Below are 11,763 nucleotides of genomic sequence, written 5' to 3'. Positions count from 1 at the left end.
AAACAACTCACGAAAAAAAAAAACCCCGCCGCTAACGAGTCTCAAAGGTTAATCAGCGAGCAGTCTAACTTCAGTGGGGTCTAAGTCCAGGAGGGCCTGTACGGTGGCCGGTAAGGGTCAAACGCAGCCAGCTCCTCACCCAAGCTAGGACACCAATACGAGTGGGTGTGACCGCCTCCAGAGGCCCGCCCACATGAGAACCCCGCCCACTCAATTTCGCAGGCGGGGGCGGAACCAGCACGGCTTTCCAGACTTGCAGAACCTCTGCTCTGGCGTCCTGCGCGAGGTAGTGAACCGCCCCGTCACTATTGCGCCTGCGCGCCGGCCAGGTGCGGGGGCGTGGGGCGTGGCGCCGAGGGCCCTGGAGTTTGCGCAGGAGCGGGGGGTGCTCCGAGATCGATGGCGGCCGTGGATCTGGTCGCTGAGTTTCCCCAGCCTGCCGGGGCTGCGCGCTGGGCAGAAGTTATGGCTCGCTTTGCTGCGGGGCTGGCCGCGCAGGGCCGGCGGGTGGTGCTGGTCACGTCCGGCGGAACCAAGGTCCCCTTGGAAGCCCGGCCAGTGCGCTTCCTGGACAACTTCAGCAGCGGGCGGCGCGGCGCTGCCTCTGCGGAGGCCTTCCTGGCCGCGGGCTACGGGGTCCTGTTCCTGTACCGCGCTCGCTCCGCCTTCCCCTTTGCCCACCGCTTCCCGCCTCAGACCTGGCTGTCGGCGCTGCGGCCGTCGGGCCGAGCCGCCTTGGGCTTGCTGAGTCTGGAGGCGGAAGAGAAGGCACTCCCGGGCTTCGCTGCAGCTCTGCGGAGCTACCAGGAAGCTGAGGCTGCCGGCACCTTCCTGGCCGTAGAGTTCGCCACTTTGGCAGACTATTTGCATCTGCTGCAGGCTGCAGCCCAGGCGCTCAGTCCTCTAGGTGCGTGCCCTTAGGAGTCCGTCAGATGCTCGGGGGCAGAGTCTTTCCCCTCAAACACTGGTCCCCTTACCCTCCTCGTCACCGGCAGCTCTCACAGCCGGGGAACCTGCGTTGAAAAGGAGCTGACCCTATACCCCTCTCCGATTTATTACACCTTGTGCTTCTCTTTGCAGGCTCTTCTGCGATGTTTTACCTGGCTGCGGCCGTGTCAGATTTCTATGTTCCTGTCTCTGAAATGCCTGAACACAAGATCCAGTCATCTGGGGGCCCACTGCAGGTGATGGGCGCGTCTCTTCCAGAGATCTGATTTCCTATAACCAATCTTGGGTTAATTTCCTTTTGATCTGGAGATGGCCTTTCTGCATTCCGTACGTGCTAGGCACTAGGGATACAGAGATGAATAAGACACCGCCCTCCCTCAAGGAACTCACAATCTAGTGAGGTTGCTGGACACAGACATAATTACAGTGCAGAGTGATAAATGCTCTAGTAGAGGTACGTACAAAGTGAAGTCAGAGCATGGGGTGAGTGAATCTTGGGGAAAGGCAAGGAAGGCTTTCTGGAGGAGATGACTTGAACTGAATTTTAAAAGAGCAGAGGGAATACCAGAAAAAGTAGGGAAGGTCATTCCAGACAGAGTACACAATTGGAGTTTGGAAACGGACAGTATGCTGTGAACAGAAGTTGTTTGGTAAGGCTGCAGAGCCGGGAGAGTGGTGGGGGTGGAGGGCAGACAGAAGAGACAGCTTACTTCGTAGAAGACTTTGTATTCCTTCTTAAGGAATTTGGACTGTATCCTGTGGAGCCAAGGGAAACCCAAGTAAGAGAATGAGATAAACTTTTTGTCTGAGACATTCTGGCATCAGTATGAAAGGTGAATTAGAGACAAAGAGTGGTAGGGGTAGATTAGATGGTGGTTATTATTGCAGCTTAAGGAATAGGTATGGGGAGGGTGGTGGTGCGGTTGAGATGTTGAGATGCTCTGGTTTCTTGTAACCTGGGGGAATTCTTCATCATTTATTGGGAGATACAAGTAGATTTTAAATAGGAGAAACTACCTGTGGGGCACTTGCTCCCTTTGTAGGAAAGTTCATTTGTTCATTTCTTCAACAAATATTTTTTGAGTACCTACTATATGCCAGGCACTATTGTAGAACCTGGAGATAGAGCAGTGAATAGAAACATATTGTGCCCTTGTTTTGCTTAGACTCTGCAGAGGAGACAGTAAATAAGTCAGGTGCATACTATGTTAGGTAATGATAAATGCTAAGGAGAAAGATAATGTGGGGAACGGGTGTCTGATCTCTGTCACATTTGCTAACTCTTAGAGGGGAAATCCTAACAGTTAGCTTAGTGATTTCATGCTTTTAAAATTCTAGGAGCTTTAGTTTATCCTGTAATTTTTAGTTCTGTCTTGAAAGTACACAAAACAACTCAACATTCCCCTTAGAAGGGATTGAGAATGATATAGTCGTTTTGATGGATGAAAATAAAACCAGTTCTGTTTCCTCAATGCTGAGATATCATACGGGACAATTTTTAAAGGGAGTCAAATAGCCATTCTACCAATATAGGAAATATTTTAGGCTGAGAGGTTTAGCAACTCCACCTTCTGCCAAAGTAACATTGGCATAAATAGATTATTTGCATTTGTTCATTTGAGAGTTTGGTTTAAAAAATAAAAGTGAATGTTTGTGAAAATGTATTGCTGTTCTTTAGAGTTCTGTTAATGGTGATGAGGGTGGCAGAGCAGGGCTAATTCATAAAGCATGGTTTGCTCCAGAATATGTATGAAGCCTTGAAATCAGGCGTCTTTATGAACCCTACAGAGGCAAGGATTTTAAGTAAGCATTTAATATGCTTTGAAAAAATCTGACAGTGAGAAATCCCACTTAAATTGATACAGCCAAAAATTTAAGTCCCTGCTTCCTTAGTTTCCCATGAGATTGATCTGATAGGTAGTGACCTTGTTTGCTTATTAAGCTTTTCTTTTTCCAATACAGATAACGATGAAGATGGTGCCAAAAATGCTTTCTCCTTTGGTTAAAGACTGGGCTCCCAAAGCATTTATAATTTCCTTTAAGTTGGAGACTGATCCCTCCATCGTAATTGACCGTGCACGGAATGCTTTGGAAATTTATCGACATCAAGTGGTGGTGGCTAACATCCTTGAGTCACGACGGTCCTTTGTGGTTATTATAACCAAAGACTCAGAAACCAAGTTATTGCTATCAGAGGAAGAGGTAGAAAAAGGCATAGAGATAGAAGAGAAGATAGTGGATGATCTTCAGTCTCGACATACAGCTTTTATACATGACAAAAACTGAAGTAAAAAGCCTTATTTATAGGATCAAAAATTATTCAGTGGACCAGAGCTCTTACAGATGATGAGAACTAGAATAAATCCTTTGCTTTCATAAAGACCAAGAAAATGAAGGGGGAAAGCAGTGAGTGGTATACGGGCAAATGGCTTAGTATTTGCCTTTTAAAGATCATTTCATACTCATAAAAAATGAAAACAAAGGCAAAGTAATTATGACCAAACCACCCAACACACTCACCTGAATGTTATCTTGGTTTTGAAAGTGAACTTGAGCTGTTTCTCACCTTTTAAAAAAAAGAGCTTATTGGGAATTATATTCCTCAAGACACATGTTTGGGGCCTGAATATCAATCTTCATACTGTAAGAAGGATGGATGCATGAATGGCCATGCTTTGAGGATCAGATATTTGTTGATGCCTACTATGTGGTAGGCCCTGAGGATTCTAAGAATTAAAAAGATGAATAAACATACCTAGTTTGGGAAATGGATATATAAAAAATTAAGTGCAATAAAGTATGTGCTCTAAAGCCAACAAGATGGAAAAGATGTTGTTTTTTGGGGGAAATTTATTAAAGATGGGAGTCGGAGAGGACACCTCCCCCAAAGTCAGACCGCCTGTAGAATGATGAACTGCCCACTACATTTACTTGTTGCTTCTTGTCCTAGATTCACTCCATATTTGAGTTAAGAATTTACCTTTCAAATCTTGTAGAACTGCTCTTGAGGGTAAGTCTACCCCCACTTTCACCTGGGGCCAGGCAGGGGCCAGTTGGTGACCACTGCCCTGAGGGAGGCATTAGAGAGCATGGGTTTTGGAGCCATCTTACTAGCCAGGTGTTAGCTTTGTAAACTTAGACACCTGACTTAATTACAATTTCCTCAGCTATAAAATGGTGATAATAAATCTCTGAAAAATAATGCCATTTGTTACGAGGATTAAATAAAGCAGTGAAGATAAAGCATTAGTCTGGCACCTGGCACATAATTTACACTCAATAAATGGTTGCAATTGCTGTTTTTCTCATTTAGCAAGGCAGTGTTATGCGGGTGCCCTGCTTGATTCCTGAATCCTTGGAAAGTTTTCAAACCTCTGACTGTCTTGGACTTTGGGTCTGGAGTGCAAAAGAAGTGTAGTTCAGAGAAATACCCTAAATGATCCATAGGTTGATACACAGAGTGCAGTGGTTAAAAATTGCTATTAAAAACTAGGTGAAGCAAGTACTCTACCTCACAGAAATATTTGAGTTAAAATGCAGTTTATGAATTGAATTGGGAAGGATAGCCCAACATGTCTGATAATAGAAGTACAATAAACTTGAAAAGATTTGAACTGAAGTGCTGAGATACACCTAAGTACTTCATTAAATCAGGAAGCTGAGGAAAAGTAAGTGCAGCAGTCAGGACTGCTCTGGAAGCAGCAATCCTAGTGAACAGAAATTTTAAATTCTTGGCCAATTGGCAAAACCTAAAAAGCAGCAGGCTCTGTCAGCAGTGGCTGCAGTACTCAAGGGGCAGGAAATAAAAGACTGATTTTCTTCCCTACATGTATAGCTTCATGTGCATGATGACTTACTATTTTTGAATGTACAATGAGGATAAATTGAGGTTTTGTTTTTTTTTTACCATAATTATTACTTCCTTGGGAACCTTTTCCTACCCTATTTCTTAATGCTTAAAAACAACCACCACTACCTTAAATGGAATTATTTGAAGTGTTTTCCAGTTCAGTTTCCTTTCCATTCAGAGCATGTAAACGGTACTTACACATATAAAAATTCCAAGAGGTGGTTTTTGTTTGTTTGTTTAATCAGCGAGTGTAAGTGTGTAAAGAAACAGAATGAAAAGGAACATAAATAAGTCAATGAGAGCAAATAAGGAACTTGATCTAGATCAGAGGACCAAGGAACGTAATTTGGAGGAAATGATGCTTGAACTGCTAAGTAGAAATTAAGTGGGCTGGAGGTGATAGTGTTGAGCAATTTAGATCAGAGGGAAAAAAAACTTGCAAGAGCTCTGGTGCCAGAGGAAGAGGTTCAAGCACTTTTAGACAGTAAAGGATAAGGCCTACCCAGATAATGCATGTAGAACCGGCAAAGCTTGGGAAAGAATCCTGTATGAACCTAGAATCAGACTAAGAAATGTCAGGTATGTGTGTGGGATACCAGCAAAGCAGGGGCCCCAAAACTTGAGTAAAATCGAGTTTTGATGAACTAACTAGAATCTTGCAATAAGAGCACTTAAATGAAGATGATATAAACCAAGCCTATGTTAAATTTTGTGTCATTTAGGTTATTTTATTTTGCATTACATGGGTGGAGGATACGGTTCGCCGAAACCTAATTTTCAGTGCTTAGGACTTCTAAAGGACTTCAGCTTAAGGGTTAATTCTAGTCATGTCCGGTTTCTTCATTTTTAAAATAATAATCCAGGTCCAAAAGTGTTGTGATTTGTCTTGGGTGCCCCTGGTAATTAGACACAGGTCCTGACCCAAAATTCAGAACTCCTGACCTCGCACCCTTTCCCTTTTAAGAGTGAAGTTACTTCTAGAAAAATAAATCCAAGTTTATTAGACCAGGGCTCTAGGTAAGACTTGGCGGGAAGGTATTTGAGAACTATAAATGCCCTGTGAGAAAACTTACTTGCAAATCCGCGCTCTGACGTCGCCGTGATTACTGCGGAGCCAATGGACTGAGTCGTACCTTCGTTCCGCCGGGGTTAGCCAGAGGCCAATGGTGTGCACCCTAACAATAGTCTCCGCAGGAAGCACAGCCCCTGAGCCAATGGCGCGCGTCGTTTCTATGGTTCCCGCCGGAAGGACGCCTTGGCGGCGAGCGCGGTTGCTATGACGCCCGGGACCCGGGCAGCACCTGCTGCTCGCGGGCCGCGGGACCTTCTTCGCACTCTGCAAAGGACAGTTTCCGGCCTGGTTGCTGAGGGTCCCGCTGCCGCCGCCCCCCCACGGTGGAAAGCACTTATTCTCCGCTCTTTTTCAGCATTCCAGGTCTTTCCCGCTTCTCTGCCCAGTATGGCCCGAAACGGCAGGAGAAGAGCCTCTCCTGACTCGACCGCGGGGTGAAAGAAGGATTCTGCATGAAGATGGATTCGCGACTTCCCGGGACCCACCCGCCTCAGGCATTTAAAGTTCGCCTGCCGCTCTTATTTAAAGAGGGCTTAGAACACCCTCGTCTGTTAGGCAGGCCTTCCTTTTCTCACTTTCCAGGCGAGGACTCACGCCTGCACAGAGACTGCGCCTGAAGGTGCAGGCCATGACAAAGTCCACCGAGCCACGGCTTCCCCTGGTTGTCCGCCCGTGAACAAAGAACTACCGTTTTCTCCTTTTTGCAGAACTTTATTTCCCAAAGAAGCTCTGGAGGCCTTTTGTATCCTCAACAGCAGGCGTCATCAAGTCAGTTACCTTCTGTCTTTCAGCCTACAACCTCATCCACCTCTCTCACCACCCTGAGCGCCAGTTTTCTCACCCTGCTCATTCCACAGCCATCTCACGCTGTCTTGTCCACACTGCACATTCCTGAATGTCCATTCGTCTCCACCACCTCTGTCATCTCTAGACCACCTCCTTCTGCTTTCCTGCTACAATGCTTTGGGTAGCTAAATATTTCATCTTCTCCAGCCCTGGACTCATTTGGAAGATTTTCTCTGTTCCTCTGCACTATGGCAAGCTTTCTGTCTTGGGGAAACTAGAGACGAGACTGGAGAAGCGTGCATTGGTAAATACAAACAGTAAATTTCTACAAGCTAGTGTGTTTTGAAAATGGAGGGGGAAAAATCGAAATGCATCTTTGGGCTTATCTCAGTCTTATATAAAGAAAGAAGATTGTTCCTTGCTTAAATGAATACTGTGTTAGGCATACATTTTAGTGATGTGTTCGTGTATGTGAAAAGATCATTCAGAATGATGGTGTAACAAGATTTAAACTTTTAAGTCCACACGAACCCAACACCTTGATACGATAGAATTTTCTTGAAAAGAGATGCTTAAAACAGTTCTTGTGCTTCCTCTTCATGTCAGTTTCTTAATTAGAAAACATTCTTTGTGGTGTGAGTCAAAAAACAAACAAAAACAGGAGGAATGATTGAAAATAAATATTTTTGGCAAAGGGGCAGGCTTAATGGTCCTAAAAAGACTGGAACAGAGAGCCTTAAAAATAGCGTAAGATTTATTTAGATCCAGTGCAATTGTATTTTAGCTTGGAAAACTTTAAATTGCCTTAAAGTATGTGTTCCTCCTTGAGTCGTACTATTTCTTCTTAAGTGTAAACTTATTTTGGAGATACGCAAAGTGCACATTTTTAACAGGCATTTTAGGGGACAGAATGGTTTAGGTATTTTTATTTATCAGGCCAATTACAGAAGTTATTTGTGATGTGTCATACTTAGAACCAAGTCAGTTTTCCAAATACTGAGAAATTCAGCTTTCTTTTCTGTAATTGATTGGAAAAGAAAAGCAAGCTCTGTAGCTTTTTCAGTTTTTCACATTAAATGGAAACTTTTATTTATTAATTCTAGCCCTTGAGAAAAGGGGCTGTGAGATGCTATATGGTAAGGAGTTTTTCCTTTCCTCTTCCAATATGTATTTCTTGAACAAACATCATGATGGCAATGTTAACATAAAATTTAAAAAATTGTCCTCTCACACAAGCCCAGTGGTTCTAAACCTGGGGGATGACACTGCTTCCCAGGAGACATTTAGCAACAGACAGAGACATTTTTAGTTGTCACAACTTGGGGTACAGAGCTGGCATCTAGTTTGTAGAAGCCAGGGATGCTGCTATACATTCTATGCACAGAACATCCCCCCCATAGAAAAGAATCAGCCAGCCTCACATGTCAACAGTGCTGAGGTTAACAAACCCATTCCTAACACATCAACAGTTCATTTTTCTGTTCTGTGTTAATCCTTGCCTATGTGTGTATATTTTTTACATAGTTATAGTGTACATTTTGTGTTTCTTTTTCACTTAATTTTATATTTTACCTGTTTAAACATTGCTACATTGTTTTCAACTTTTAAAAAGTTTATTTTTCTCATTTGGGAATTGAAAAGAAACTAGAATGTGTACTGTACTTAGGACATCTGTAAGTTTTTTTTTTTTATTAAGCATGAGGATTTAAAAATTTTTTTTGTTTTTTGTTTTGGAGGAGAAGTAATTAGGTTTATTTGTTTGTTTGTTTGTTTATTTTGACAGAGGTACTGGGGATTGAACCCAGAATCTTGTGCATGCTAAGCATGCGCTCTACCACTGAGCTATGCCCTGCCCCCTAGACATTTGTAAGTTTTCAATTATCTTTGTATGAGAAGAGGTAAGAAGGGTTAGGGTGAATAACCTGACTGGATATTTCAGTTTTCATGGCCATGCTGTTTACTTTGTTCCCTATGTCACTCAAAGACCATGGGACTCAAAGCTCATCGTTTGCTCAGAGTCAGGAGATGTGCTGGAGCATGTGGTTCTGGCCCATGCACTGTAATTGGAGGGCACCTACTAGAAGAAGTAAGAAGTCGAAGTGACTGCACCCATTCTCCTTGCCCTCCTCCCATTTAAGATTCTTTGTCTCTGTTACACTTTGCTTTGACAGCTTTACCACCTCATTCTTGACATCCATAAGTTTCTGGATGCCTGTGCTTCTTTCCAGACAGTGGCTTTGTAGGATACTTAATGAGCATTTATTCAGTATCTCCTTTTAAAGAATAGTATGGTTATATACTTTGTTATATGGGCAATTTTAGGCACAGTTTAGATGTCAGAGCATTTATAATTCAAAGAATGAATTTTTGTTACCTCAAGATCTGCTTTTTTAGAATATTCAAATGACTCAGCTATTGGGTCTCAATAAATCCACTGGAAAAATGTTAGTTCTGGGATGTCAGAGTGGAACTGGCAGAAGGACCCTGTATTCCAGGCATAGGGACCCAAATATTCAGTCATAGAATAAGCAGCATGACGGGGATCAGTCAGCATACCGGCATGAAGGGCTAATGTCAAAAGTGTGGCAGGAGGTGAGGCTAGAGAGACAGGCAAGAGCCAGGTTGTGAAGACTCTCTGGTGCCATGCTAAGGGTTTGAAGTCCACCTGAAAGTAATGGGACTGTTAAGCAGCAAGTGACTTTCATTCACAAAGGTCAGTCTGAGAGCTTTGTGGAGTGCAGGGGACAGCCCAGCAGCAGGGAAATCAGCTAAGGATGGTATTACACTAAATTGGGCAAATAATGAGAAGAGGCTAAACTAAGATAGCAACCTCAGACATGGAGAGGATGAATTCGAAAGTGAGCAAAGAGCAGGTGGAGGGTATTGCTCAGTGGTGGAGCACGTGTTTGGTGTGCACAAGGTCCTGGGTTCAATCCCAAATGCCCCCATTAAGGGGGAAGAATAAAAAATTTTTTAAAAATGAGTAAAGAGGAAGAACCTACACATTCACGGACTGGTTGTACATGTGAGTGGGATGAATAAGGTGGGGTCAAGGATGACCTTCAGGTTTATGGCTTAGGGAACTACGTTGATGGTGATTTTATTCACTGTCGAATACAGAAGGAGGAGCAAGTGTAGGAGGAAGATGAGTGCATTGTTCAGACTGAGTTGTTTGCTAGACAGTGGATATGCCTTGGTCTTAAATGGTAGACTCATTTTATACTCCCCTTCTAGCCTATGTCCTCTTCCCTGGCACCTGTACCTCTCTGCCAGTCCTTGCTTAAAGAGTAGGCTTTGGTGGCCATATTTGTACCCCTGCTTCCAACCTATTCCCACCACAACTGACTGAACAAGGAATACTATACAACTAACTTTGGAGAGAGGGGCATAATTTGTTAGGTGAGCAATGAATCATTAATTGCCTCTCTCATAAATTTGAACCCAGAGATAAACAATAGAAATTACTTAGTGTGAAAAATTACAGAGACTTAGGACTTGAATGGCTGTTTTCAGCTTTGCTGATGAGCAAGCAGAGAAGTCCATCTATACAGAGAAGCAAGTAAGGGGGGCAGATTCACAGGGTCACCCATAGACAAAAGACCTCATGGGTCCGGATAGCTTAGTAATGGCCGGCCAGTTCCACATATCCATATGTGGCTAGATTTAGTTTGCAGTGTATGCCCTTGGATCTTATTCTGTTAGTAATCTTCCCGTGGTAGTGGGATTGGCTGGCTGTGAAGGTCAGAAAGCTCAAAATAGTAACAGTTTGAAAAAGAAATTTCTCTCACACAAAAATCAAGAAGAAAGCAGCCCAGAACTGATAGGGCAGCATTTGGAAATTGCCAGCAACTAAGATTTCTTCTCTTATGAGAGCATATCATCCACAGCATGCGGCTTTCACCTCATGGTGTCCAGGATGGCTGCCCAAGCTTCAAGCTATCTTCTCTGCATTCCAGCCTGTAAAAAGGAAGGAGTGTGAAGGAGGGCATCCTGTTCCTGTAAGGACACTTCCTAGGTTGGGTGGTACCCAACTCCGTTTACATCCCATTGGTCAGAACATAGTCACATGACTGTATCTAGCAGAAGGCAGACATCCCTGTGATCAGTCAAAAATTAGATGTCTTATTTCTGCAGAAAAAGGGAAGAACACATTTTGAAGAACAACTGACAGTTTCTGCCACAGGCACTTGTATTTGTTCTAACTTTAGTGTACTTCTGTTTTCTGCCACTTTTTCTAAAGAAATCTGAAGCTTAGTGGATATGGATTATTATTTAATCCTCCTAACAACCCACTGAGGTAGGCATTGCTATTATATCCATTTTATTTGGGGGAAATCAGAGTTTAAACAAGTTCAGTGACTTGTCTAAGTCACCTAGGTAGAAAGTGGTGGGACCAGGGTTTGAACCAAGGGATGTCAGACTCCTCTGCCTGAGCTGTTAGTCACCGTGATAGTGAGAAGGGCAGAGAGCCAAAGGCAGGGTTCTTAGGATGGGTGGTGCTTGATGGGTCTGTGGAAGAGGAGCCCAGGAAGAACACAGGGAAGGAAAGGCCAGGGAGGTAAGAGTAAATACTGGAGGAAGTGACATCAAAGAAGAGAGAAGGAGTGAACAGGTGCTGCACAGAGATCATATCTAGAGAAAACAAAACAAGCTTGTCCAGTTGGATTTGGCATTTGGAGGGTCATTGATGATGGAGTTTGAGTACAGTAGTAAGAAGAGGAGCCAAAACACAGTGATCTGAAGAATGCAGAAGACAAATTAGAAAGAGGACAATAACTTGAGGGGGATGTGGTGGGATCAAAGAGTTGTTTTTATGTCTTTGTTTTTAAGATCAGAGACATCTTGAGCTAAGGCCAAGACATTAAGAGAGAGAGGGAGAGGGAGAGATAATGAGCAAGCAAGCAAAGAAAAAGCTTCCTTGAGGAAGCAATAGGAGACGGGATCTAGAACACAGGTAAAGGGATGAGCTTTGGCCAGGAGGATAGAAAGCTCTTCCACTGGGAAAGGAGTGAGGACAGGATCTCTAAAGATGAAGGATGGTATATTGGTGGTAGCAGACAAAGCTGACAGAGTTTTATAATGGCTTTGGTTTTACTCATGCTGCGGG

At 43.6% G+C, this 11,763-nt stretch overlaps 2 protein-coding genes across 4 annotated transcripts in view; both read left to right on the top strand.

The window, feature by feature from the left end:
* The first annotated feature begins 333 nt into the window (after window positions 1-333).
* Window positions 334-3,767, top strand: PPCS (phosphopantothenoylcysteine synthetase). Its single transcript, XM_010994853.3, has 3 exons — window positions 334-907; window positions 1,081-1,184; window positions 2,911-3,767. The coding sequence occupies exons 1-3, from the start codon at window positions 400-402 to the stop codon at window positions 3,232-3,234; spliced, it is 936 nt and encodes a 311-aa protein (XP_010993155.1). The 5' UTR covers window positions 334-399; the 3' UTR covers window positions 3,235-3,767.
* Window positions 3,768-6,082: 2,315 nt separating this feature from the next.
* The window catches only part of CCDC30 (coiled-coil domain containing 30), a 101,181-nt gene continuing 95,500 nt past the window's right edge, over window positions 6,083-11,763 (top strand). The window contains exon 1 of one of the 3 annotated variants that reach the window (XR_010383874.1): window positions 6,083-6,960. Coding sequence is in view for 2 of the 3 variants with exons in the window: in XM_064493677.1 (XP_064349747.1) it covers window positions 6,829-6,960 (132 nt within the window). In the remaining variant the exon portion in view is untranslated. The remainder of the gene's footprint in view (window positions 6,961-11,763) is intronic. The other 2 variants (XM_064493677.1, XM_010994840.3) reach the window with 2 other exon arrangements.

The sequence above is a fragment of the Camelus dromedarius genome, chromosome 14 (assembly GCF_036321535.1).
Source record: "Camelus dromedarius isolate mCamDro1 chromosome 14, mCamDro1.pat, whole genome shotgun sequence".
NCBI classification, from domain to species: Eukaryota; Metazoa; Chordata; class Mammalia; order Artiodactyla; family Camelidae; genus Camelus; species Camelus dromedarius.
This window is presented reverse-complemented; position numbering and strand designations above follow the sequence as displayed.

Excerpts from the sequence above, each read along its gene's own strand:
- PPCS (XM_010994853.3), top strand. The coding sequence starts at position 400 with ATGGCGGCCGTGGATCTGGTCGCTGAGTTTCCCCAGCCTGCCGGGGCT. Across the intron at positions 908-1,080 it reads CCAGGCGCTCAGTCCTCTAG|GCTCTTCTGCGATGTTTTAC; the intron begins GTGCGTGCCCTT and ends TTCTCTTTGCAG. Across the intron at positions 1,185-2,910 it reads CATCTGGGGGCCCACTGCAG|ATAACGATGAAGATGGTGCC; the intron begins GTGATGGGCGCG and ends TTTCCAATACAG.